General features: G+C 39.4%; 3 protein-coding genes across 3 annotated transcripts; 1 reads left to right on the plus strand and 2 right to left on the minus strand.

Annotated features, from left to right (window-relative positions):
- Positions 1-218: 218 nt before the first annotated feature.
- Positions 219-3820, minus strand: LOC111223385 (brain and acute leukemia cytoplasmic protein-like). The gene is made up of 3 exons (XM_022747498.1): positions 3455-3820; positions 3003-3190; positions 219-1697 (listed from the first exon to the last, which is right to left on the minus strand). Exons 1-3 carry the CDS (start codon positions 3591-3593, stop codon positions 1572-1574), a joined length of 453 nt encoding a protein of 150 aa, XP_022603219.1. The 5' UTR covers positions 3594-3820; the 3' UTR covers positions 219-1571.
- Positions 3821-4832: 1012 nt separating this feature from the next.
- Positions 4833-13061, minus strand: LOC111223533 (V-type proton ATPase subunit C 1-A-like). Its single transcript, XM_022747722.1, has 13 exons — positions 12902-13061; positions 11320-11501; positions 11139-11206; positions 10855-10940; positions 10567-10661; positions 10102-10193; positions 9341-9439; positions 8954-9022; positions 7418-7510; positions 6814-6907; positions 6380-6477; positions 6082-6205; positions 4833-5791 (listed from the first exon to the last, which is right to left on the minus strand). Exons 2-13 carry the CDS (start codon positions 11449-11451, stop codon positions 5693-5695), a joined length of 1149 nt encoding a protein of 382 aa, XP_022603443.1. The 5' UTR covers positions 11452-11501; positions 12902-13061; the 3' UTR covers positions 4833-5692.
- A 4598-nt stretch (positions 13062-17659) lies between these two features.
- On the plus strand, positions 17660-24884 carry LOC111223204 (antizyme inhibitor 1-like). The gene is made up of 11 exons (XM_022747264.1): positions 17660-17832; positions 18690-18833; positions 19361-19559; positions 19727-19900; positions 20173-20345; positions 20580-20793; positions 20928-21002; positions 21526-21691; positions 21980-22089; positions 22978-23195; positions 23303-24884. Exons 3-11 carry the CDS (start codon positions 19458-19460, stop codon positions 23376-23378), a joined length of 1308 nt encoding a protein of 435 aa, XP_022602985.1. The 5' UTR covers positions 17660-17832; positions 18690-18833; positions 19361-19457; the 3' UTR covers positions 23379-24884.
- Positions 24885-25139: the final 255 nt, after the last annotated feature.

Raw genomic sequence — 25139 nt, forward strand, 5'->3', positions numbered from 1 at the left:
CCTACATTACATAAATAAATAAATAAATAGATACAAACTTCACTGGTTTTTGCTTTTCTTGCTGAAAGATGATGATTATAAGCAAACAAATAAAATGACTGCAATTAACTCATGTGATTGTGGGCTTGGTAAGGGAAAATCAGATAACTGTATATCTAAATGTATTAGGTCTTAAGATATATAGAAATGCAAGATATTGGTCTATTGATTTAGCCTATTTAACTCTGCTGTGGCCTTTGCCCATAGCTAATGAGAAATGATTGCACATATCACTTTTTGTGGGTTTCACAACTAAAGAAGCTGACAACAATTTTAATACAAAGAAAAAATGTGGCAGATCCTGTGTGTAAGACTTTAAATTTTCTTTTCCATCACAAAGCAAAGTTGGCCTGCATGAACACACAGTATCATTATCATCTCGGTGTTATCATAAGCATCAAATATTAAACCAGACTCTCAATTTACTGACAAGACATGACCAACATGGTTGACTTTCAATTACTCTCCAGCAGAGCTGAACTCAACATCCTCTATTAAATCAATAGCTTTCTTAAAAGGGGTTGTTATTGTCAATAGCAATTCACCAGGGGTTTTCAATTAGTTAAACCCCAGCTGATCATCAGCACCATCTGCTGGCTGTAAATCTCATTATCCTTATGATCCATTTCCATGTGTATTGGATGGGCAAAATGTTGAATTTCAATCAGCTCGATTTTTGACTATGTTTGGGCAGAGACTTGTCACCAATGCTGAATCAATTCGTGATTGATTTATACATGCAGATCAGCGTCAGCCAAACAAATGACACATTTTCACAATATGCTGTGGTAAATAATAAATTGTAAAATCATACAACATAAAGGAAGATGCAAGAGAACTGGAAAAGACAATACTGAACAAAGTTAAAAAAAATAAATAAATAAACACAGGAGCAGTTCAAATCTAAATAAGTTGTAGGCACATGCGGGTGTGTTTGTTTCTTTATCTTTTGAACGCTGGAAAAGATAAGTCTGCAGCCTTCAAGCTTCAAACCTCCAAATCACAGCTTCTAAACAGCACTTCAGGTTCTTCTAAATGAAAATCATTTACAACACTGACTGAGGTTAAACAGCATCATCATTGGTTCCCACACTATTGTCTGTCATTCACAACAAAAGGAATACACTTGCACAAAGAACTGAAGCTAATTCTTTAGGAAGGCCCCACACGCAAAACATTTGATGTGCAGATTGTGATTATCATGTGCATATGGGACTCTGTTTCTTAAAACTGGCTTTAACACAGTGGCACATTCCCTGACCGGCGCCATAAGCATGGGAGAAAAGCATGGTGGAGGGTGTGAACACTGTTTGTGACCCACTCTCTGCTTCACACATGCATTTGCAATGGCAACAACAAAGATGCAGCATCCCGAGATCTTTGGGTGGAGACAAATGCAGGAGCTTATGTTGTAAATCTTGCAAAGTCACTGGCAAACATCATCCGCACACTTCTGCAAATCACCATCCCATCCTCTGATGAACTGCTCAGAGCTCCGGCCATCTTCCTCTTCACAGAGTCTCAGCCTGTCTTCATCTTTCATCACACACATTTCCAGGTTCAGCGTCTCCACTACCATTGATATTGACAGACTGCCCATCCTTAGACAAAGCGTTGGCCTCCTTTGATGCCCTCCTTTTGGAGTCACGGGTGGTTTGCTGTGGAAAGATGTAAGAATTTGAAGGTCACGTCATTTAAATGTCACCACATTGGACAGAGAGCGAGTGGGCGAAGACGACCAACTGAGAACTGAGTTGCTGGAGCACTGCCCTTAAGTGGAAGGTTAAATAAATAAAGCACAACAGTCTTTGTTTCTGAGATGCTGAAAACGTAATTTGTTGGGTCAGAGGAATCAATTTTTCAGATCGTTTTGAATTGTTAAATGAGTTTTGTAAAGGACGAGAAACATTCATAACTCAGTCCTCAATAACAGACCCCCAAACTGAATCTAAGACATGCCTAAACAGCGTTATATGTCTTAGTCTTTCTAACACCTCTACATAAGTTTTAGAACCCATAAGTTTGCGTTCTGGGAGGAGATAACACTCAGTTTCTTTAGTGCAATTAGCTCTAAAGATAAAAGATTAGAGAAACAGATGGTTGGAAGCAAATGTTATGATAGGACATGCTCCTAAGAATCAAGAATATTTTTAGTAGTTGATAGTAGTATTGATAGATAGTATATGGATAGTGTAAACCACCTTTGTAGGCTAATGATTATTTTCACTGATTGTGCTTAATTTCACTATAAATCACTTTGTCTATAGCGTCAGACAGAAGTGGAAAACAATAATTATAATTCAGGTAGCACCTCTTAAAATTCCTTGTTTTAGTCCAAGGCTCAAAGATATAGTTAACTATATAACTGTTGAAATCAGATGATTTTTTTGTGAAAGAAGTATCAAAAAGTGAATTTTCTGTTAATCAACTAATCAATTCATCAAACAATCATTTCAGGTTTACACCTCTGTATAATGAATTACTTATTATCCTTCCACACAGCAGTTATTCCAGCGATCTTTGCACTACTGTGCACTCCTGCACTACTTCTACCCTAACCCCACATTTACTGCAGTATGCAGTGATTATCTATAGATACTGCAGGGTTGATGTCCAGCTCCAGTCTGTATATAATATGTTTGCTTTTCTTTCTTTGTGTATGTCTATATTTGTGTCGTCTTGTAAATTTGGCCTGTAATTTAAAAAACAAAAAAAAGGGGCAAACTTCCATCACATCTCTACAAATCTATTCCAGATAGGGAAACTTCTTCATGCCTTGAGTACATTCTGAGTAAATATATTGAAAGCTTCTGACAGCTGGAGTCAGATTAAAGTTGATTCTGATTCTGCAGAGCAACCTGGCATCACGGCTACATTATGTCATGCTGCTCGGGCAGAGGGTGCTGCTGTTCGTTTTTTTTAAGCAGCCAGACATGCCAGCACCTACTGCCAGTGCTACCTACATCACTTAAGGAGCGTCTGGGTCTCCTCTGATGGTTTGAGCCGGTGGTGGTGGTAGTGGTGGTGGTGGTGGTGGTGGTGGAGGTGGTGGAGGTGGAGATGGAGGTGGTGGTGGTGAGGGCCTGCTTCCCACACTGGGTGCCTGTGTTCACCATCCTCTTCTCTCGCAGACTGGCCTCCAGGGCTTTACCTTTGGACAACAGTTAAGGACTTCCAGTAGGTTATCACTTGAAACACAAGCACATTCTTGTCCTGGCTTCATTCAGCAATAAGAAAACAATAGAGGTGAAACAAAACTGCCATGTCAGGGAGTTGACAGCTGGCTGTGTTTTGAATGGTTCATTTAGCTTTGCAGTGCAGCCTCTCTGCAATGTTTGATCATATTTGAGACCAACAGAGATTGAGTGTTATGTGGCCTGTGGTACGTGCAATGAAGGACGACGGAGGCTCTTACTGTTTGCTACTGAGAGGGGGGTCTCTACGTCCGTATTGGTAAGCCACGTCGATTCCGTCTCCCTGGTCCAGCTTTCATGATACCTCGGCTCGATGATCGCGTCCGCCCGACTCCCTCCACAACCCATCGGGAAAATCATCCACGGCAGGTGTAGCTGCAGCTGAACACGGCTCGGCCTGTCTCACAACAGCTGCAGCATCCTCCCCGGATCCCTACTGCAGCTCTATCCATGTTTCCGTCTCCATCTTCAGTCGGAGCTGCTGCTGCTGCTGCTGCTGCTGCTGTTGGTGTTGGTGGAGCTGGTGGTCGTTGATGCTGCTCTCCACAGACAGCAGCTGAGCAGTATGAACACATACACCGGAGCTATCTGCGTCATCTGCGAGAGAGAGAGAGAGAGAGAGAGAGAGAGAGAGAGTAAGAGAAGAGAGAGAGAGAGAGAGAGAGAGAGAATGGAGAGGGGTGGGGGAGGTGGAGTTGGAGTTGGAGGGGTGAAAGTGCATCTGCTGATAGGCTGTGAGGGAAATCAAGTCCAGCCTCTGTCAGCATCATCACTATCACCACCATCATCATCATCATCACCATGCAAATATGTACTAAACCAGTAACTATTATTCATATTTTCTGAATGTCTTTTTATATTGTATACATTTGTCTTTATAAGAGCTTTGCTGATTTCTTAAAATTAAAAAATAATCACAAGGACATAAAAGACAACACACACACAAAAAAAAATCAGTACCACTCTGATTACACACTCTTTCAAAAATGGAGTGATTAATTGTTAATAAAAGACTTTATCAAGAAAAGTTTAGGTTGGCATGTTGTGAAAAGATGTTTATCCATCTTGACAATAATGCAGTTATAAATGCTGGTAAAGGGTCAGAAGTTACAGTTAGAAATATTGATTGGCAAAAATAATTTAGGATGAAAAATGTGCCTCTGTATGTATTTCTGCACGGACTGTCACATTTTGTTTGTCTACTGCCAGAACCTTAACACATAATAACAATCATTTTTATGTTTAAAACAAGACGAAAAATCAAGTGAGCAATGTGAAATTATTGAATGTAGGCCTACGTGCATATGCACATAGACACACGTTAACCTGGAGTTAAATTGTTAAAAGCCTTTGGATGAAAGTGGGTTTTCAGAAGCAACTTGAAAGAGACTGATTTTGCAAGTTTTGGGTTTTGCAATAGTCCATCTTATTTGCAGTTGTAAATATTATTAAGTTGTTCAGGAGTGGTTTTGGTATTCTGTGATAGAATAAAGAGATGAAAACATATTAAGTCTGGAGAAAGATTTTTTAGGCTGTACTTCTTGTATTATATTTGTATTCTGCAGGAATATAAAGTGAAGTGAAGTCAAGTATCTTTCACATAGAGTATTTATTTTCACATTTACTTTAAATATATGTGGTTCAATTTTCAGTTATACTGACAATACAGTATTTGCACATAGACCTATCATAGTTATTCTTAAAATTGCTAATATACAGAAATCAAAAGGAGCATACGAGCAGCAAACATATTGCTTCTTTATACTGTAAAATGAGCAGTTTCAGTATTTCACAGGATAATAGCTGGAGAGGGGGAAACCGTGGTCAACATCTACTTGTAAACAGACATTCCTTACATGGAGCTAAAAACACATCACCTTCAAAAACTGAACAAACAAAAACACATTCACTGATTTTAGAGTCTTTAAATAAATACAATATTTAACATACATTTATCTCCCCCCCACCCCACCCCACCCCCCACTTCCCCCACATATGTACCATTCATGTTACTTTAAATAAAGTAGAATGAGGGGGGGGTGACAATGAAAATGCAGTATAAGTCCTTTGATGCCACAAGGGAATGTCAACCATTTTGGTGGGAGTACACTGTGAAGCTGTTCACTTTTACAGCGTAATACAAAGAGGAAGTGACAACAGAGGAGCGTTCCCATATTCAAGTGTATTAGAACAGAAGTTATGACTGGAGACAGTTTACCTCTGTAATCTATCTGACCTTACTTACTGTCACCAATCAGTTCTGATTCCTAACAACTTATTCTGGTTAGACCCAGGAATGTGCCAGATGTGCCAGGAACATAAGCGGGGGGGGGGGACGCAGACAGTGAGAAAATCAGGAAAACAGAGTGGGTGTGGAAATAAATTAAAGCTTGGTGATGTGACGGAGTCACACCAGAACACTACTGCACATGATGATGATGATGATGATGGCAATGTATCTAGACTTTGAAGTCCAGCAGGTTGCAGTCGATCTTGTAGTAAACATAGGGGTAATATTCCTGCTGGCTCAAATTCAGACCTGGGATGTCCATGGAGGCCTGCAGGCACAGAGGAGGGACAGGAAGACAAATATCATATACATATGTAAATCATCATCAAGTCCAGTTAAGATGGATGTATGGTGGGAGTTTAAAATATCCATAGCAACTAACACATGGAATAATTTTATCTTTTTAGTCCCCTCATCCTGAAGAAATGACCAGACGCCAGTAACTCCAAACTCCCAGATCGTGGGATGATCAGGACTTCAGTCTTCCTAAACGCTGCTTATTAAAATAATTATATTAAAATAATTATATTTTCCAAAGAGTGTGTGAATGAGACTCACATCAATGATGGCAGCACTGCTGTCCAGATGTTTGTACAGGTCATACAGCACCTCCCTCAGCTTCTTCATGTTCTTCTTGTTGGGCTGAAGCAGCATGGCCTGGAAGTTGACTGGTAGCCCATATCTATGAAACACAAGAGACTTTAACGTTTCACAAACAGGACATGGCACTAATCTTACGCTAACAGGGTAGATGGATGGATGGATGGAGTCCTAAACTTGCTGTTAGCAGAGAATGGGAAAGAAAAGCACGGCGCAGCTAAACCTCGTGGAAACTGCTAAGTCTTAACTCTCTCACCTCAGTACTGATTCCACAAACACACGCAGGGCTTTTATGTGAATCCACGCGATGAAGGCTTCACTGAAATTCACTTTCAGCCATCGTACCAAAGGCCCCTGTAAGCACAGCAACATCATTTTAATCATTTTCACATGCCTCTCAATTTCCTGGAACTGACCAAAAATAAATACTCATCCCACAGATGAGGTCTAAAGCTGATGCACTGTTTTGTCATTATTTACCCTAACTTAATTTATTGTTGAGCTCAGTAATAATTTAGTTGAAATCACTGGTGAAATAATCACTGTTTTAGATGCTTAGATATTTACGGAGCCAAAGGTTCTCAGCATCAAAACCAAGTCAAAACCCTCTCTGTGAATAGTGAGCTCCAGTAACTTCCTCCTTCCCTAGATGGCCATCAGTACGCTTTGTGAAGAAAACAGCAGCCGTACAAACTGTTTCTTCTTGTCAGTGGACAAACGTGTCATCTCTTCTTTGTCTGCCTTCATCTCCTCCTCATTGTACTGGAAATCACGCACTGTAAACCTGGGTCAGGACACACAGCAGAGAGCGTGCAATCAGCTGTCAGCAAACACACAGACGTGCATGAGCACACACACACACACATACACCCACACTCAAGTGCACTTCTGAAAATAGGCTACATACAAACACGTAGATACGTAAGCACACACAATGAGATTCCTCTGTTGTGCTAATTGGAGAGACTGTCGAGTGCTGGCAAAATTGTGTTTATCGTGTCTTTTTTTAGAGCATAACAAGGCAGTTCCTGTGTTAACAAACAGATAGCCTACTTCATCATTATCACTGTTAGTGTGTGGTTGATTTCCCGCAGGATAAATAAACATCATTCCTGGAAAACCACCAATAATAAAAATAATCTGTAATTTAAAAACAAACATCTGTCAAATGGCTAAAAGCCAAACATAAGTCCAAAGAAAAACATTTTTAACAAACCTTGCTGTGATTAAATTTACACATAAACCCTTTGAGCAGCTCACATTCCAATGATACAAGTGAAACTGAGTCCTTTACTTGTTTTCCCTGGCCTTGTGCTTGAAGTCATCCACAGCCTTCCTGAAGAGAGTGACACTGAACAGACCGCTGTCGTTGTCTTCAAACAGCAGCCTGGAGGAGAGGACACAGGACGACAGATCGACATGAGAGCCGGAGCGCACAGTGTGTTTGCTACAGACTCGCACATCTGCAGTATTTGTCGTAGAAGACACGCACAACACAGGCTCTCTGGTCAATCTTATACTTCATAAACCAAAACACACAGGTTCCATCTGTTCATGTAAAAGATCATTTAAATGATTATGTTGCTGCGCGGGTTAAGAGTCAACATTTCCTCTTGTGTCGAGTCAGTCTATTTGTACCATCCGCTCCCGTCTCACAACTGACAACAAGCCATGACACACCTCTTTTGTGGACCAGTTTGTGCTACAGTTTATACAGTTTATATATTATGAGATTAAAAGATGACTAAAAGTAACACCGCTCCAGCACATTGTAAATGTACTGAAGAGCTACACGTTGGTCCAGCCACCTTTGTCAAGTATTGCACATAAGGCACCAAGTGTCACATCCTCCCCTAACTGTAACAACCAGTCCTATGGACCACGCACTCAACCATCCAATAACAGCATAGAAAAAAAACAAGGTGCTATGAAAGGCTCATAGATAACTGGATAGTATGACACACCTAATATGATACCTTACTCCATTTTTGACTCTCCGATTCTCTCCCACGCCCGTACAGGTCAGTACTGCCAAGAAACTAGCAATTGATCACGGGCACAGATTTTCATATCAAACATACACATTAGTCACCATTTGTGTAGCTAATGCAACAACAACTAAATTCTCCCAAATAAACACATTGCTTGTTGCAATGAACCCAAACCAGTTATGTACGCTGGAAAACAATTTCTAGATACTAGATAGAAAGTATCTACAACTAAGAGCCAAATGCACATCATCAAACTCTTCAACTTGCCCAGGGATTTATGAACAGTTGTCAGCAAGATATTATCAAAGTAAAGTTTGGAATTAAAAAAAAAAAAAAGAATCACAGGAAAACAGAAAAGTCCTCCTCTCCTCACTGCTCCTAATTTCTCTTGTGGATCAAAGGAAGTTTCGTGTTCCCAGATCATATCGGCAGATAGAGCTCCATATCTGTTCTGGAAATGCAGGTTGCTAGGTTACCACATCACACTGAGCTGTGCCCGTCTCAAATCATCTGGCCATGTTGGCAAAAGGTCAGTTCCTTTCTACAGGTCAACCACGTAATGTTTTCTATTCTAATGGGAGTCAATTGCTTTTTGCAGGTCAACCATGAAATATTTCCAATTTTAATCAGAGTCAAGCACAAGGCTAAACCAACTGAAGAGGGGTGAGAAAGGGAGACGTCTTTGGTCTAAGGAAGTTCGAAAAAAAAAAAAATTTTAAATTGTGAATTAAAAAAGGGACACAATCTATGAGTCTATGTTTTTTTCTGTTTAGTCTTAGTTTTATTTTTTAAATATAAATTTGAAATAAAACTGAGCGGAATCATCTAGTAATTCTTACTTAGTGGAGCGTGGTACAACCATTTCTGCCAGCGTTTCATACGTCTTCTGCCAGTCAGTGTAGCCCGTCCTGGTGACAGTAGAAAGGGAAAGATAACAGCAGTGTGTTTTTACATTTGAACATGAAATTTTAAGGTTGACACTAATACTGAAGTTCTTGAACAAAAAAGCAGACACTGTTTTCTGTTAAAGAAAAATGTATGCATGTGTAGAATATTACCATTCCCAGGCCTAAAATCTATTCTGTTTGCCCTATATAAAGCATATTATACCTAAAAAAATAAATTATTAAAACAAAATGAATGAAGGAAATAAACTTTTTTTCTTTTTACAAAATAAAAATCAGTCTCCATACTGGATATAGAGACATTGGCGAAGCTGTACTTACTTTGGGACGACTACCAGCATGGTAATCAGGTACTCTGAGTCCAGTACAAAGTCCTCCTTCTTCACGATGTCAGCCAGACTCCTGGTCAACAAGCTCCCCCTAAAGGACGACATATGACAACACACAGGCAACTTGAGAAGAGTAAGAAAAGTCTCATTTTGCTGTAGGTCCCCCAAATACACAATGCAAAGTGCTGAGGTACTGATTTAACCAAACTATAATAACTACTTCAATCTCATCTTCTGTAGTGATACAAAGACATCATCCAAAGGAGGCTGCAAAAAACTTACATTTTGGTAAGAAGAAGTAGTGCCTAGCAAATTCTTGATGCTACAGCATGAAATCAGGGCTGGCTCACAGAGTGTGATGTCTAAAGTACTGTTTATTATTAAGGCAACAATGTAAATGGAGTTTTTCTCTTGCTAGCACAGGAAAAACAAGAAAGAGAAAGAGCTCTCTACCCAATGCTTTCTGATGGATGTTGTATGTAACTGCTGTGTGTAGGTTATGGATGACTTTTACACAAAGATCATTTTGATTGTAATGCTCATGTTTGAGGTGTTAAGGTTGATGGCACCTTATCGTACATTATTCAGATTTCAAATTTACAGAAAAATACAAGCTCATCATTCGTTATTGGAATAAAAGGGGATACAGTCAAGACTTCTGTAATCAGATTCAGGGCCACATGCATGGAGATTTAGTCTTCTTTAAAAACAAACCGACGAAAAGAGGGACAGATGTTTTCCGCTGTTACTCACGCATTCTTCCTCTCCAGATTTTGCAAATTTCCCTTCAGATTGTTGTAGGCCGAAGCTCTGGCCTTCAGGTCGTTGTCTATCTGAGTCGCTTGCTAGAAACCAAGCACGAGAAGGTGACTGTTAGAAGTTAGTTCAGTACCGGACATTTTCTGCTAAATCAAAATGTCTGTATGTGATATGTGACCGTGGCGTGATTGTTGATGCCAGACGGGCTGGTTTGAGTATTTCTGAAACTGCTGTTCTACACGGATTTTCACACACAGCAGCGCCAGGATGGTGCCAAAAACAAAATATATCCAGTGAGCAGAAGGCTTGTGGATGGCGGGTGCCTTGTTGATGAGGGAGGTCAGAGGAGAATGATCAGACTGGCGGGAGCTGACAGAAAGGTCACAGTAACATTCCTACTAAAGCGCCCGTTGTGTATATAAGATTAACATTATGTGTACAGGTGATTTTCTAACATACCTTGGAGATGATCTCAGAGATGTTTTTCAGAGACTGTTTGATTGGGTACTTTGCCATGTCCCACTGAAATCTGGTGATATAAGTGACCAGGTCAACTGCGGAGAGTTAGAAAGAAACAGATAAAGCCATCAGCATTCATCACATCTACTTAAATTGGTTTTGTATGCTATCATGATTATACAGCTGCAGACATAGTAAGTGCTAACCACAATCACTTCACGCTTTGAAGTCTTATCAACAACACCAACAACGTCTGTGCATCACTGTGAGGATGGTAACGGAGATTACCTCCATTAGCCAGTAGATTCTCCTGGACTTTGTCTCGGCTGTCCTCCAGAACATCAGCCATGTACTGAGCGACCTTCTTCACCACACTGAAGCACAACGCAGGGATCAGAAAGAAAACAGTCAGGATTGTACTATAATAAGACACTTGTTCATCACAAAACTTGGCTTTAGCTTAGCATGAGTCTCCCTCTGCCTAACAGATACCGAAGGCATTTTACAGTTTACAAACCATTTCAACTGAGAAATAACATGTACAAGTTGATCTTGGTAAATGTAAAGTTTACCTCTCCACAAAAGTGTCCAGTTTAGCCAGCTCATCCGACAGACCCACTAAGACGTCTAGTGTTCCGACCTGATGGAGACAGAGCACAAAATTATAACAAAATGCTCCATCACAGCCATTTTGCTGTCCACCCATGCTTTCCCCTACAGTGGCTGTAGCTACAGATGACTGCTGTGTCTAACCTTGAGGTCAGGGATGTTGAACTTGTTGTTGGTAGAGAGGTTGTTGGTGCGTGAGGTGGCGACCATCATCTTGTCCCAGGTCTGCTGGCACGTCTTCTCCCCCGGAGCGGAGATTAACCAGAATTCTGTCATGGCTGCTGGCAGGAAAGTTTGTCCACCGGGCCTCGAGTGTAAGGAAGTCACTGTCGAGAGAGGTAAGAGTAATGAATCTCTTATTGAGACTTTGTCCGGGACTGCTGTTCTGTTCCTTACTCCGATCGTACGAAGAAGGAGGGCAAGTAAAAAGTAAAAATCTGCTGTCAGACATATTGTTGTTTCATCATTGCGGGCAATGTCTGAAATCAGTGAGCAGGAGTGCTTTATTGTAATTTTGGATTTTTATATGGCTTTCACACTATTTGTCAGCCCTTTTACTTGCTGGATTAGCACAAAACAGTGATAAATGGAAAAGGAATGGATGGAGTGATAAAGGATTTTATTCATTCAGCCCACTCCTACATGTTATTCTAATTATTACCTAAACAACTCAAAGTGGTGGGGAAATGGTATTGTGTGTTTGGAGGGTAGACAATTTTAACAAGGTCCAACTTTGCACTCTGAGTCTTTCATTATAAAAGTAGTTATATGCAGGCCTAGGTTTACCCAAGTGCTGTGCTTAAGTTCAATTTTGCAACGTTTGTTCTTTACTTGAATATATCCATTTAACGCTTCAAAGGGGAATATTCTACCTTTTGCCCCACAACACTTATCTCACAATTTAAGTTACTGGTGACGCTTTGGATTAAGAGTTTCTAAGCAAACGTATGATTAACCAACAGATTAAGTAGCAGAAATCGGCCCCATCTCAACCAGCTAAAATATAAAATGCTGCTTACATGTAAACGCATCAATAAACCAAGAACATAATATATATGATAGATATAAATATATGATAGTATAAAGCTCTGACAGAGATCATTCTACATAATTACAGGATCACTTTTAACTTGGACACTGACTAATACAGATAATATTGTTGTTCTTTTACTAAACTAAAATATTGAATGCATGACTTTTACTTGGAACTGAGTGTTATAGTAGATTTTAAAGGATCTGAGTACTTTTCCACCAATTCACAAAGTGCAATTATCAGTACATGAATCAGAGTCATATTATAAAGTCCTTTCTTCCTCTTTTGAGTTCTATTTTGCCTCCGATTCACGGACTTCCTCACATTTCCCAATGGTTATAGTGTGGTCACTGAGCCAAACAGAACTGACTGATTGCATCAGGAAAGGACAGCAGAGACAGACATGTCTCCATGTCTGCTGATTGACTGTCATATGATCAGTCTTCATATTGTAGAGGACATGCTAAATACTGATCTCCCTCTTTATTAAAAACCAACAACATCGCGTGATTAAGAAATGCTGCTCTTCGGGTTTGATTTGTAGATCAGCATCTAATCAAAAGTGGCAGACAACAAAATAATCCAGGTTCATACATGGTTAAATTCACTGCTAGCTAGCTGCTGACATGAGCTTGTTTGCAGTGCAGCCTCACGCTGTCACGACATCAATAAACATAAAATATTCATACTTACCGATGTGTTTAACGCCTTCAGTGTTTGGTCCACACGCTGTAATTCAGTCAAGTAATCGCAGCTTCCCATACATAGCGCAGATAATAGCAGGTTTTCGCCTCAGAGGTCCTTCAACACAACATCTCACTCACAGTCAGCTGACCGGGGGGGAAGTAGTGCGTCTGCGCTGAGTCTGCTGCGCACTATGCTGCCTTCACGTGATCAGCCTGTCCTCGTGAGGTTCAGTGTCTGAGCAGAAAGAGCTATGAATGTACTGGAAAGAGCACGTGTTTGTGTTGACCAGCGCTTTAATTAAAAGTAACCTTACATATGTGCGTGCTTAACAATAATAGACCATACAGTATTTATCTATTAAGTACTTAACTATATTTGTATATAATCTGTGGTTAAAGACTGCTGAAAGTATTTAGCATGCAAGCAGAGAAACAGATAAAGGTAACTGATAAATGGTTAGAATAACTAAACATCATGGATAAGCTCAATTAGCTAAAAGTAACGCTATAGAGATTTTTTTTGAAATACTTAGCTAAATGTAATGTATATAGTTAAAATGGCTAAAAGTACTGCATAGATTAAATAAGATAAATGTAACATCAATCGATTATTTGTTGAAATAGTTAGCTAAAAGAAATAAATCAATGGTTAAATAGCTAAATGTTATGGATACATTGAGCTAAAAGTGAGTAAGCCAAATTGAGTAAGCTAAAATAGCTGAATGAATAAATGGTTGAAATGAGGCTCAGCCACTCAAAGTGGTTGGTAGTACGCAGTTGTGGTGAGAAGTATTAACTAAAAGCAGAAATACCACAGTGTAGGAATTAAGTCATGTGTTCAAAATGTATCTTTTAATTTTATTTTTTAGATTTTATTTATTTATTTATTTTTGGTAAGGAGAAAATAGGTTTTATGAGACCTAACTTGTTTGACTCATATTGTTTTCATAAGTTTTACTACTACTGACTTTCCCCCCAGTTGTAATTGACAATAATTTCATAATTTCTGACAGTACTTAAAGGCAGCATGTGTTTGTTTTGACAGCTCAGTCAGTGGCTCTCAATATCGACCTCCTCTGGTGAGATGTAACTACTGCATTACTGAACAGTCAGTGCCTTTGGGTGACAGTAAATGTTTGTAGGTCAACAAGTGCTTTTAAAAGTATTCAGTTGTTTGTAATTCTTTAACAATTCTTATTATATCATTATTCTGATAATAAATGTAAGTTTAAACATCATTGTGCACACACATGTTCCTCTCTACCAAGTGCCTCTGGTTATCTGAAAAAAAAGAAATAGTCCATCTTGTCTGCTTTCCTAGAGTTAAAGAATAAGCTGTTTATGGTTTCACGTGGTTACATCATCTGTGCTTCTGTGCTGCTACATGTTCAAAAGTGTTATTATAAAAGTAGGGTTAGAATTATTCCAACAAATGTTATAGAGCCAGACTCATGCTGGATCTTCATGTTGACATTGGTATCGGATTTTCAAAAGTTAAACAATATGATCATTATATATTGGCTGATATAAATTTTTCATATGCAAACACATAACTTGCAGAAAACTTTTTGGATAAGGATCCCTTAATTTTTGTGTCATAAAAAAATAGGCCTTCCCCTTTTTCACAGAAGACATTTTGATGTGTCACAGTAAATTATGGTACAAATAATAAAATTAATTGTACCTCATTGTCATTGTCATTGCAATTACAGGAACACAGAACCATTGTTATTATTATTATTGTTATTGTTAAGTCATTAGTAACACCTGTGGTTTTCCCACTATGACAAGTCAAAATGTCCGTTGTGAAAAAGCTCTATTGTGAACAACAGATGTATTTAGCAGACATTTTACAGATTAAAAATATTAGTCATTAACAATCAGTCACCTTCAAAAATATCTTGACATTTCTGCACTGACATTTCTGATGTTTCTTGCTACTTAATCGTCTGCCATAAATACAGATACTGAATCTGCCGAGCCACTCTAGCATCCTTTAGACTCTGATAAGTTGTCTTATTGAAACCGTCATTGTTTGGAAAATGTTTTAATTTTGGATTTGTGGGTATTGAGAATTGGTTATTTATGCTGTTGTTTGTTTATATCTGTTACCTCTGGTTGCAAATTGAATTTCCTCCCTGAAGACAGTGAAGGCATTCACCTAAACTTAGTGGAACTGAAGCACAAAATCTAATTTACTCCTGTCGCCATGAACCCTGATGAGAACCTTGAAGCACATACTTTACTATATACTTTACACTGTGTTCTGTTGTCAATAGGAAATTGGGATGACATTAAAGAAAACAGCATTATACCCATTTAAAATGATAATGAAAACTTGCATGTTCACCAGTCTTAATTACAGACTTTGTGCAGTTATAAACAAAAAAGTATCTTTTAACCTAAACTGGAAAGAATGCAAACATTACTTTGAAAAACCATTAATTTTCTAAACATGAAAATATCATGATGATATTAGAATATCATTTCACTGATAGAATATTCATTTCCTTGCTTGCTTTTTGTACACCTTGTGTTTATTGTCATCTGTCTATGATTTATGGTTTTATTAAGGACTTTATCTTGTATCATATATTGCACAATATTTACAAATAAATCTTTATTTGACTGTCCCACTTAACTCTCCCAAATAGATTTAAAATCCAGTATCTGGAAACACCTTATTTCTCAGGATTTAGAAGTCCTTAGCCCAATCTGATTAAGATATTTCTGTAATTTATGCCTCAGGGCCATTAGCATGACCATGCAGAGTGAATCCATACATTTAACCCAGTCTCTTGCTCTCTGACCATAGTAAAGGAGGCCAGCCAGCTGAGACACTTCAAAATATTAGTGTCAGATTGCTTCCACAGGACTTTCCTTGTTGTGCGGTATCTGGTGTTTTCTAGGCCATGCTGTTTTGTGAACACAGTGTCCCATGGAGAGTCTGTCATAAAACAAAGATAAGAGCTATAGGACAGGCGGACTGCCACAGACACACAGATGAAGCCATGCAGCGAGTTGCACCAGTATCACAGAAACACAAGTCATACGACTAAGGTGGCTGCAGGCTGAGTTTTTTCAGCGTTATACCGAACTCCTGACTACCATGCTTAATGAAATGAATTTTTACAAAATGAAGTTCTTCCCATCAAACTGGATTGCATAAAGCATTAAATTATCACAGCTGAAATAAGGCTATGAGTGAGTGTGACAAAGGCTTATGGTCTAATCAACAAAATATTCAATAAGCTCTTGAATCTTAATAATCCCCTACATTCCATCAGACACAAGTAGGAAAACAGAGAACGTCAAAAGCAGAGACAGACAGAGACATTATTTGTGTGTTTTGTATTTTCTGAATTTTGTCACTCCCACACTGTTGTTTTAAAATATGAATCCAGAGAAAGTGTGGAAACAGTAATAAGATGTAATTGACTGAGTGTTGTAGTTTGAAGGCTTTGGGCCGAGTGACTTTCTCAACCTCATAACTTTCCCAGACATAAGGCCTGCGTTTATGCACTCTAAATGTCTTCAAGGCTCATGAATGCTCTCTGGAAAAAAAAAAAAATAGGGATGAAAATATTGGCCTTACATTCACTGAATGTAAACATGTTTATGAAAAGGAGTGCTTATCTCAAAGAAATTAAAATTGTGGTGAGTGCAGGACCATATTATCATAGAGGAGACAGTTTTTTGCCAGCATGTGACTTAAAACAAGGTCATCTTTTTGCATTCTCACACAGACTTAATCAAACAAGAAAAATACAAAAATCCTCAAGGCATCTGTGAACGCCTAAAAGTGTTCAAAGGTTGAGCCAGCAATGATTAGTCATGTTATCTTTTCTTCACATTTACTTTAAGTTAGTCAGGATTATTCTCACACCCATGTGTAAAATTCATGCAGTGCCACTAATTTTAATTTCTGCACACTCACGTTTGTTGATATTACATTCAAAAGAAAAACAGAAAATATGGCTTAAAACGTTTTTACTTGCATTGTTTGTTCCCAATAAGCTCTTGAGCTATTTACTTAACATACACTTAAATATAACTAATTCAAACTAAAATTTGCCTAAGCTAAACAAATAGCCCAAAAGGTTATATCCCAAGGCAGGGGTACAAAGTTTCCGCCATACATTTATATTTACAGAAGATTATTGTTTGATGAGTTTTGGAAATTCAATAAAATGTTTATCTTATTAGACAGGCAAATGCATAGACTGTGTTTACTGCATTTACTGTTTGGCTCTATGGTGAAACAGGCTATCTGCTCTATATAACATTTTTGTTTTTGATTTCATATACTGAGGGAGTGATACATGATATGATATATAACTTAATCACACCAATTGTGGTTTTTAAGAAATTATTATTTGACATTTTGTTTACCATTATGCTTAAAATAGCATTATGCTTTTGTAACTGCAAGTGGACTGTGTTAAATGAGTGTTTCTGCGTAGGGTCTATCTCCTATACATAAATGATAACAGGTGGAATAAGTGTATCTGAATTATCCCATGAAAGCAAGAGCAGCACAGGTCTTGAGGACTGATTGACTTGAACGAGTGGCCATCTACGGAAAGTTTATGGTTATGTAACGTGAGTAAACATCACAGATCTGCTGCGGCCTGTATGGATGTTCGGAAATACATATTTGGTATGTTCTCAAAAATACAGACAGCTCATTGGTGGAACTGAACCTTAGGTCCCGCCCCCGGGCCGTTGATTACCTTTTCCACTTCCCGTGCTCGGTTCCAGTAGTTCTCCACCCACCAGCAGCTAGAGAAGACACAGTTCGACCGACGCTCGTCCCTCATCTAAACATATGGCAAAAACAGCCCTCTTTCTTTCTTATATCGTTGTGCCCACTACTCTTTAAAAATTCCGCCGAAAAAGAGAAGACGATTTTCCAAAACATTCTGGCCGTTATCTCACGTAAGTACAGCAGAATACTTCGGTTGAGTTCCTTGGATTCAGCAGGCGGACGTAACATGGCGGGCTGGTCTTTCTGCCTTCTTGCCACACATGACAGACCGATTCATTGAATGCTGTGTTTTTGAGTAGTCCTAATATTGAATTTCAGGATATTTCTAAATACATTGAGTGATCTTAGCACAGCAGTCTAGTTTTTATTCGTATACTGTTGAGGTTTGTTTGGGGGTTATTACAGAATACAGCGCTAACATAAGCTTCTTGTATCGACGTGCTGTCGTCAGCCAGCTCAACATTAGCAGCGCTTTCGTTGCCAGGAATCTCTTAGCGGTGCGTTTCCTCGCGATGACGTTTCATATGTTCAGAGCAGCGGCACTTTTACCTGTTAAATGTAACCGGTAAAGACATTTGTGTGGTATAGTTAAGGTTTTGTGTTTCGTATTGGTGAAGCATTGCAATAATAATATCTCTTTTGTCAAGTTGTGACAGTATTGTGACACCACCATTGCGCATGTGCGGGTTGTATATAGACAGTTACCGCATAATGTGAACTAATAGTGATTAAAAACAGGCGGCTGGAGTAATATAATGAATTAGTAATACTATGTTTGTGTTGAGTTTAAAAACACAAGCTGCGTAAACGGGCGCGAAAGTTGCTTAACACATTGTTTATGTCAGTGAAATTTTAACCACAGTGACAACAAATGCTAATTCATAGGTAATACAGATAGACTTAAGAGTGATTATAAGATGTGATTTGTTTTTTTTTTCCCCTTTGTGATAAACACATAGCATATGTCTTCCTCTTACATTGACTTTCCTATGTTTGACGTCTAATATTATGTGTGTTTCCCCCTCAGGGCTCCCCTGTCTCTGCACAGGTGTATGAGCGCTACCCGGAGGGCCTAGGGGCAGCTCTTTACCGGGAGCACTTTGACTTCAACGCTGAGCCACCTTGGGATCCTAGCTGATAGCGGGACAGGTCCATCTCCTGACTTGTCCATGTGAGTGACCCAGCGCCCGTCTGTACACACAAACACACATGCTTGCTTGCACACACACACACTTGTAGCAAAGTCCAGGATCATTGTGCTCTGGGTAGAATTTGGCATAGAAATCACTGTGTGAGTAAACACGTTTGTATTGGATTTGAAGTGTTTGGAAGTCAGTAGATTTAAATAAAAGCTCAAAGAGAACCTGAAGCCTGAAGAGCATTTACTAATTATATGTGAAAGAATATAAGCTCTCTTGTTTTTTTGTTTAAGAAAAATACTTGGATCATATGAAATGAAAGAAGACAATTAAGAATATTTCAAGTTAAGTGTTGAGTTCATAAAACAGATAAAAGTATGTGTATCCAAAGGAACTACAGTCTTTTATGTGTAGTTGTTGATTTTTAAATAGAGGAAATGCATCTAGGAAGACATTAAATAGCACTATGCCTACTGTTTGTCTTGTTGAATTACTGTAAAGAAATTTACTGTGATAATACTAATCATTATGTTTTTTTTCTCCCTGTTTATTTTTCCAGTTTGTTGCATACCGGCAGGACCCCATTGGCTCAGTCGTGACCCCTTGACTTGTTTATCTGTTCTTTATGATTGTCGGATTAGCGGAATACGGTTGAGATGAAAGGACTCGCTGACAAACCCAGCTACATAATTGAACTCCTGGAGGGAGGAGTGACCCTAGAAGATGTCATTGATGGACACATCTACGAACAGGCTCTGGTCAGTCCAGCTCGCAGGCCTTTTAGTAGCTTCCAGAAGTAATTCACAGAATTCTTCAGATATCTTACATGACACTGTTATCTGATACTCAGCAGGTTGATTTTTGTGTGTGTGCAGTGTGATTTCAGTGGTTTGATCTGTTGCTTTGTGTACTCTTGTGTTTACAGGTGGAGAAGAGCGCGTTTGTGGTGGGTGACCTCGGTGCCCTGATGCGACAGCATGCTTGCTGGCAGAGCATTGTGCCAGAGCTGCAGCCCTACTACCCAGTCAGGTGCAACAGCAGCCCTGCAGTCATCCAGGTGCTGGCCTCCTTGGGCCTGGGTTTCGTTTGCACCAACAAGGTAAACTCCAGACCTTACAGAGTCAAATTCAGGCAGCTCTGATTCATTGATTTATTTATTTATTTTAAACTGCTCAGTGTTTCATCCTCTTATGATAACTCTTGACATTTTGGGGCCATTACATTACAAGCACTCTATTGATTACTGGTCTGCTGATTACTGCTATCCTTTCAACTTACGCAACACACTTGGTACCATTTTTGATTGTTTTGATGGGGCTTTTAGTCTTTGTTTCATTCATTTATCTAACGTGTGTGTCCTCTTTCCCTTAGGCTGAAATGAACCTGGTGTTGGACCACGGCGTGCCACCAGAAAACATCATTCTGTCAGGTGTTTGCAAGCAGCTGGCACACATCAAGTACGCTGCCAAGAACAACATCCAGCATCTTGTGTGCGAAAATGAGGCAGAGTTGTCAAAGATTTCCCGTCTACACCCTAGTGCAAAGTAAGTGATCAAGTTAAGCTGCAAACGTTTTTTTTTTGTGTTAGTTATCTTCATGCATTTCTGAAAAACTGACTGTGTCCACATAATTACTGTTTTGATGGGAAGGTACATGATTTTTCCATTGTCCTGAAAATTAGAAAACCCTTTGCTAATGAAAAAAAAAATTTATCTTGCTTAGACAGATGTTTCATTCATGTTTTGATCCCTGGCTGATGGGTTTTTTGTCTCTTCTAGGTTGCTGCTGCAGTTGACCACTGAGGCCCACGCGGCTGAGACCAGCATGGCCTTCGGCTCCTCTCTGAAGAGCTGTCGGCACTTGCTGGAGGCAGCCATGGAGCTAGGAGTTCAGGTGGTGGGGGTAACCTTCCACATTCCCAGCTCCTGCCAAGACCTGCAACAAGCTTACACCCACGCACTGTCAGATGCCCGCTGTGTGTTTGACATGGGGGTGAGTACTGTATGGGAAAATATTTTTTCCACATAGTAGATATATCAGTTCATTTTCTGGAACCTCAACACCTTTTTATCTCTGGGAATTTCTTTTCATTAAGGATAACTCAGTGTGTGCCTGTTTCTGTTCAGGTGGATCTGGGCTTCAACATGAACATCCTGGACATTGGTGGTGGATTTACTGGCTCAGAGTTTCAGCTCAAACAAGTAAGTAGTAAACAGCTGCGATATGATTATGATGCTTCAGTCAGACTTTTGAGCTAAACGTGTCACCAGTTGACTCATACCTGAACTTTCCATCAAATTCAGTTTTAATCTTTACATAGCATGTCAAATAACAAAGCACACGTTCTGCAAACACTGGGTTCAAAGCATAAAACCTAACTGAAGAACACACACGTGAAAATACATCACTTTTTAAAAGCTTTCCTTAACAAACGCTACAAATGTAAGTTGGTGTGAAATTACTTTTCATATTGCAAAATGTGCTTTACGCTGATGAACCCTCAGGACATTTTTATTCATCTAGCTATGCAGCTATTTGCACAATCATGTGAGATGCAAGTGCAGCACTGGATACGCTGCCATTTTTTTTGTAACTCAAACATAATTTCTGTTGCATCTTACTGAAAACACTTTAAAAGTGCTTAATGTCTATAAAGAAAGGTCTTGCGCCACAGGTGTTTTATCTAGACTCACTCGCTCTTATTTGCTGTAACACTGTGTACAGGTTGAGTCTGCAGTCAGGCCGCTGCTGGACGGTTACTTCCCCCCACTGTCTGGTGTGCAAGTGTTGGCTCAGCCAGGCAGCTTCTATGTGGCCTCAGCTTTCAGCCTGGCAGTCAACGTGATCGGCAAAAAGGTGTTGACCCGCCACTGGGACAGCCTAGCACAAGGTGAGTTGTTTCATTCTCTCATAGGTTCTCGTTTTTCTCTGTAGTCTGTTCAGATCTACTTGAAGTATCTCTTTATCTACACCCTGACTGTGAATATGCATGGATAATTTATTAGCGGTCTTAGAAAGGACAGAATAATTTGTGTTTTCATATTTGTTGCTTCAAGATTTTTTTCACACAGTTGCATAATCACCACTAAACTATTAGAGGTCAAGTCCCACTCTGGAGACCTGAGTTTGTAGATAATATTCTACATTTCTGACATGGTCACCCGCTATATTTTCATAGGTGAAAATAATGAGGATACCGAGTTCCTGTACTACATGAATGAGGGTGTTTATGGCCCATTCAGTCGCAAGCTCCTGGGAAACTCCATCGCTGCCCCATCAGTGCACAAGGTTAGTAGGTCTCCACCCAAAAGTCAACCCCATTCAGGACTGAATGAGGCATCTGATAGCTCGTGTTCTATTGGGAAAAGGGGGTCATGCATTGTGAGCATTTAAGGAAGCAGGATCTGAATTGCTTCAGATATATTGACCCATATAAAGAGCCTACATTGGATCTGGGTTTTTTTCCTACAAAGGAAAGTTATTTAAACACACCCTGTTGACCTGATGTGACATTACTCAAAAGGTCGTTGGCAAACAAAAAAACAGCTGGTTACTACAGTTAACGATGCATTTCCTCTTCTGTGCTGTTGACCTCATAATCACAAAATAACTACAAGTAGCACAGATAACACAACATAAACAGTTAAATAAGGTCAGGGGAAAATAAACAGACAAAGATGGCCAGTGACGTAGAATTTCTGTTTCAGGGTTGTAGTTCATATGATACACCACAGACCTTTGGTGCTAATGGGTTAACAGTTGTAGTCTCCAACCTCATATTTTTTACCTGATTATGACTCCAGTTTTAGTTCGAGGACATGTTATCAATTTAAAGGGTTTTAGCTACCACAGTAACTTGCTTGCATGCAAATGATGATGCATCAATGTTATATGTAACATATATGTAATATTTTTATTGGTATTTTTATGGCGTATCGTTTCTGCAGTTGCAGACTGAAATTATATATAGTGTGGCCCAGAAGTCTGAGACCACTTTCCCATTGTGGTCTCAGACTTTTGGACCCATCCCCCACCCCCCCACCACCTCCTATTTTGTCTGGCATAATTTTACATTTTGGGTAGTGCTGTCATTAACTAAGACAGAAGGTCTCGATCAGTTCAAGAAGAGCAATCAGTTACTTTTCTCATTGTTTCATATTTGATTCCTCTCTCCAGCATGTGCTGTGCGCTGAGCAGACGGTGTATCCCAGCAGCCTGTGGGGCCCGTCACTGGACCAGCTGGACCAGGTGGTGGAGCGCTGCCTGTTGCCTGAGCTCAGTGTGGGAGACTGGCTTCTTTTCTCCAACATGGGAGCATGCGGCCTGGAGGAGTCCACTTGCCTCTCCAGCTCCCCTCAGCTGCCAATCTACTACACTGTCTCCACCTCTGACTGGTGAGCATGGAGCGAGTTACCCTGTGAAGGTCCACCACTAATACAAATGTCAGAGGTATGTGATATTTCTACAGAGAACTGATCCAGATGTTTGGTCTTGCCCACAGGTACGAAATGCAGGAGGCCGGAGTGGCACTGGACAGTGCCATGAAGAATTTCTCCATGGTCCAGTACAGTGCATAACTACATTCTGCCCCTGTGCCATATTATATTGCACAGATCCTCCTTAGCCTCTCCTTTCACCATGTGAGCAGAGGGGTCAGTGTGGTATATGGGACAAGGGGCTAATGTGGTCAACATTCCAGCCACCATGGAAAATGCAGTGTCCTATCGTTTTCTTCCAGGAATTTGATTTTTTTTTTTTTTACCTCTAGAAATGGGAAACAATTGGTGTTCGATACCTCAATTGTCTAAAATTTTATCTGGAAGATAATCTTCTTACTTTTGCTCCTCCCTCTGATGGACTCCGAAAAATCTGTCAGCTAAAAGAACTCCAGCCCAAGCTCAAATGACATTATGCAACAAAATGGACGACTCTATGGAGATGGGACCCCCCAACATGTTTGGGGCGGTTTAATTCCTAATAAAAAATCCAGTTTACAAAATGTACAATTGATTTAAATCATATTGATCACCTGTTGACAGTCGTGTAAATCCTGTATCTGTTTAATACACATACATTTTGTCTGTAGATGATTTTTTGAAGTGTTTAAAAGAATCGATGCCTTGTGTGGATTCTGTACTTCAGACCCCTCACTTTGCAGAGTTTAAATGAAATTATGACAATGATGTAACCTATTTCTATATTGCAGTTCACCTCAATGCGTTTTTATTTATTGGATTCAGATATTACTGGGGGCATATTTAAAGCTCCGTCTTTAAGTGTGTTTTGCCCAGGTATTATGCTCTGGCCCATCTAACAGTGTTTTTCCTGATTAAGATATTGATGTGTTTTTTTAACGCTACATGGATATAAGTGTGCTGTGATTGCCATTTGTGACCTCAGTGGTTTCCCTTTACTCGAAAGGCTTGAAGGAATTGCTGTGGGAAATACTCTCTACACTGAGCTAGAGCTTGAATACAGAGAAGCTGCATACACCTAAATGCACTCCTTATCTCTAATAGAGTGAGGTTAATCTGGTTTAAAATGCACAAAATCTTTTGTAGGTTAAAAAAATACTGTGACATTTAACAGCACTGTCCTGATTTTTTTAGATCTTCATAGATCTTAGTATCCCCTGCCGCGGGATTGGTCCTTGTTCTCCCAGGACCTGAAAAAGCAGCAAAGGATCTTTTTCTGAAGCGTGCTCAAACAAATGATCTGAATGCAGCAGGTATAGACTCACATGTCTATATCAATAAAGTAAAAGACATGCTAGTTGTACACAGACCTCTGAGGCAGTGCAAATGATAAATAAAATGCCAGACTTTTCCTTATGCTTCTCTAAAGTTATGAGGGACATACTGCACAGTCTCTTGTACAGCTAAATCTCTCGTGTCTATTGATATTAAAGATGACCTGACTTAACTGCAGTTTTTAAAGAATCCTGCCCTTGTGTTAAAAATGACTAATGTATTAATTACTTGCTTGTCTAAGGCACTAATGGACCATAGCCTGTTTTGACTGTAAATTGTGCTTGTTAGTAATGAAAGTGATTAATTTAATACATTTCTGACTGAAATCATTTATCTTGTGTATGTGTGATCCTTGGCGTTGGAGGTGCAACAGTTGTAGATAACTACACGTTTCGGATAAAGTTTTCACGGCCAAAATAATCCATAACTATGTTTAACTATGATATTCTATGGATTTTGTGTGTGTGTTCTGAATGTTAGATAGTTAAATTTCCTGGAAACAATCTTGTATTGTAGGTATTACAATTATTATAAGTATTTTTTGCAGCAAGGAATTAGCTCGTTCTTGCTTTAACCAGTAAAAGTGGT

This window comes from Seriola dumerili, unplaced genomic scaffold (assembly GCF_002260705.1).
Source record: "Seriola dumerili isolate Sdu_G_001 unplaced genomic scaffold, Sdu_1.0 BDQW01000110.1, whole genome shotgun sequence".
Taxonomy (NCBI): domain Eukaryota; kingdom Metazoa; phylum Chordata; class Actinopteri; order Carangiformes; family Carangidae; genus Seriola; species Seriola dumerili.

What these genes read in the sequence shown, in the direction of transcription:
- LOC111223385 (XM_022747498.1), bottom strand. Translation starts at nt 3,593, where the DNA reads ATGATTTTCCCGATGGGTTGTGGAGGGAGTCGGGCGGACGCGATCATC. An exon ending in CCCCCTCTCAGTAGCAAACA is followed by an intron (nt 3,191 to 3,454) that starts GTAAGAGCCTCC and finishes TGTTGTCCAAAG; the next exon opens with GTAAAGCCCTGGAGGCCAGT. An exon ending in CCAGACGCTCCTTAAGTGAT is followed by an intron (nt 1,698 to 3,002) that starts GTAGGTAGCACT and finishes ATCTTTCCACAG; the next exon opens with CAAACCACCCGTGACTCCAA.
- LOC111223533 (XM_022747722.1), bottom strand. Translation starts at nt 11,451, where the DNA reads ATGACAGAATTCTGGTTAATCTCCGCTCCGGGGGAGAAGACGTGCCAG. An exon ending in TCTCTGAGATCATCTCCAAG is followed by an intron (nt 10,194 to 10,566) that starts GTATGTTAGAAA and finishes CTTGGTTTCTAG; the next exon opens with CAAGCGACTCAGATAGACAA. An exon ending in GTTGTACCACGCTCCACTAA is followed by an intron (nt 7,511 to 8,953) that starts GTAAGAATTACT and finishes CCTCTCCTCCAG; the next exon opens with GCTGCTGTTTGAAGACAACG.
- LOC111223204 (XM_022747264.1), top strand. Translation starts at nt 19,458, where the DNA reads ATGAAAGGACTCGCTGACAAACCCAGCTACATAATTGAACTCCTGGAG. An exon ending in CGTCTACACCCTAGTGCAAA is followed by an intron (nt 20,346 to 20,579) that starts GTAAGTGATCAA and finishes TGTCTCTTCTAG; the next exon opens with GTTGCTGCTGCAGTTGACCA. An exon ending in CTGGGACAGCCTAGCACAAG is followed by an intron (nt 21,692 to 21,979) that starts GTGAGTTGTTTC and finishes ATATTTTCATAG; the next exon opens with GTGAAAATAATGAGGATACC.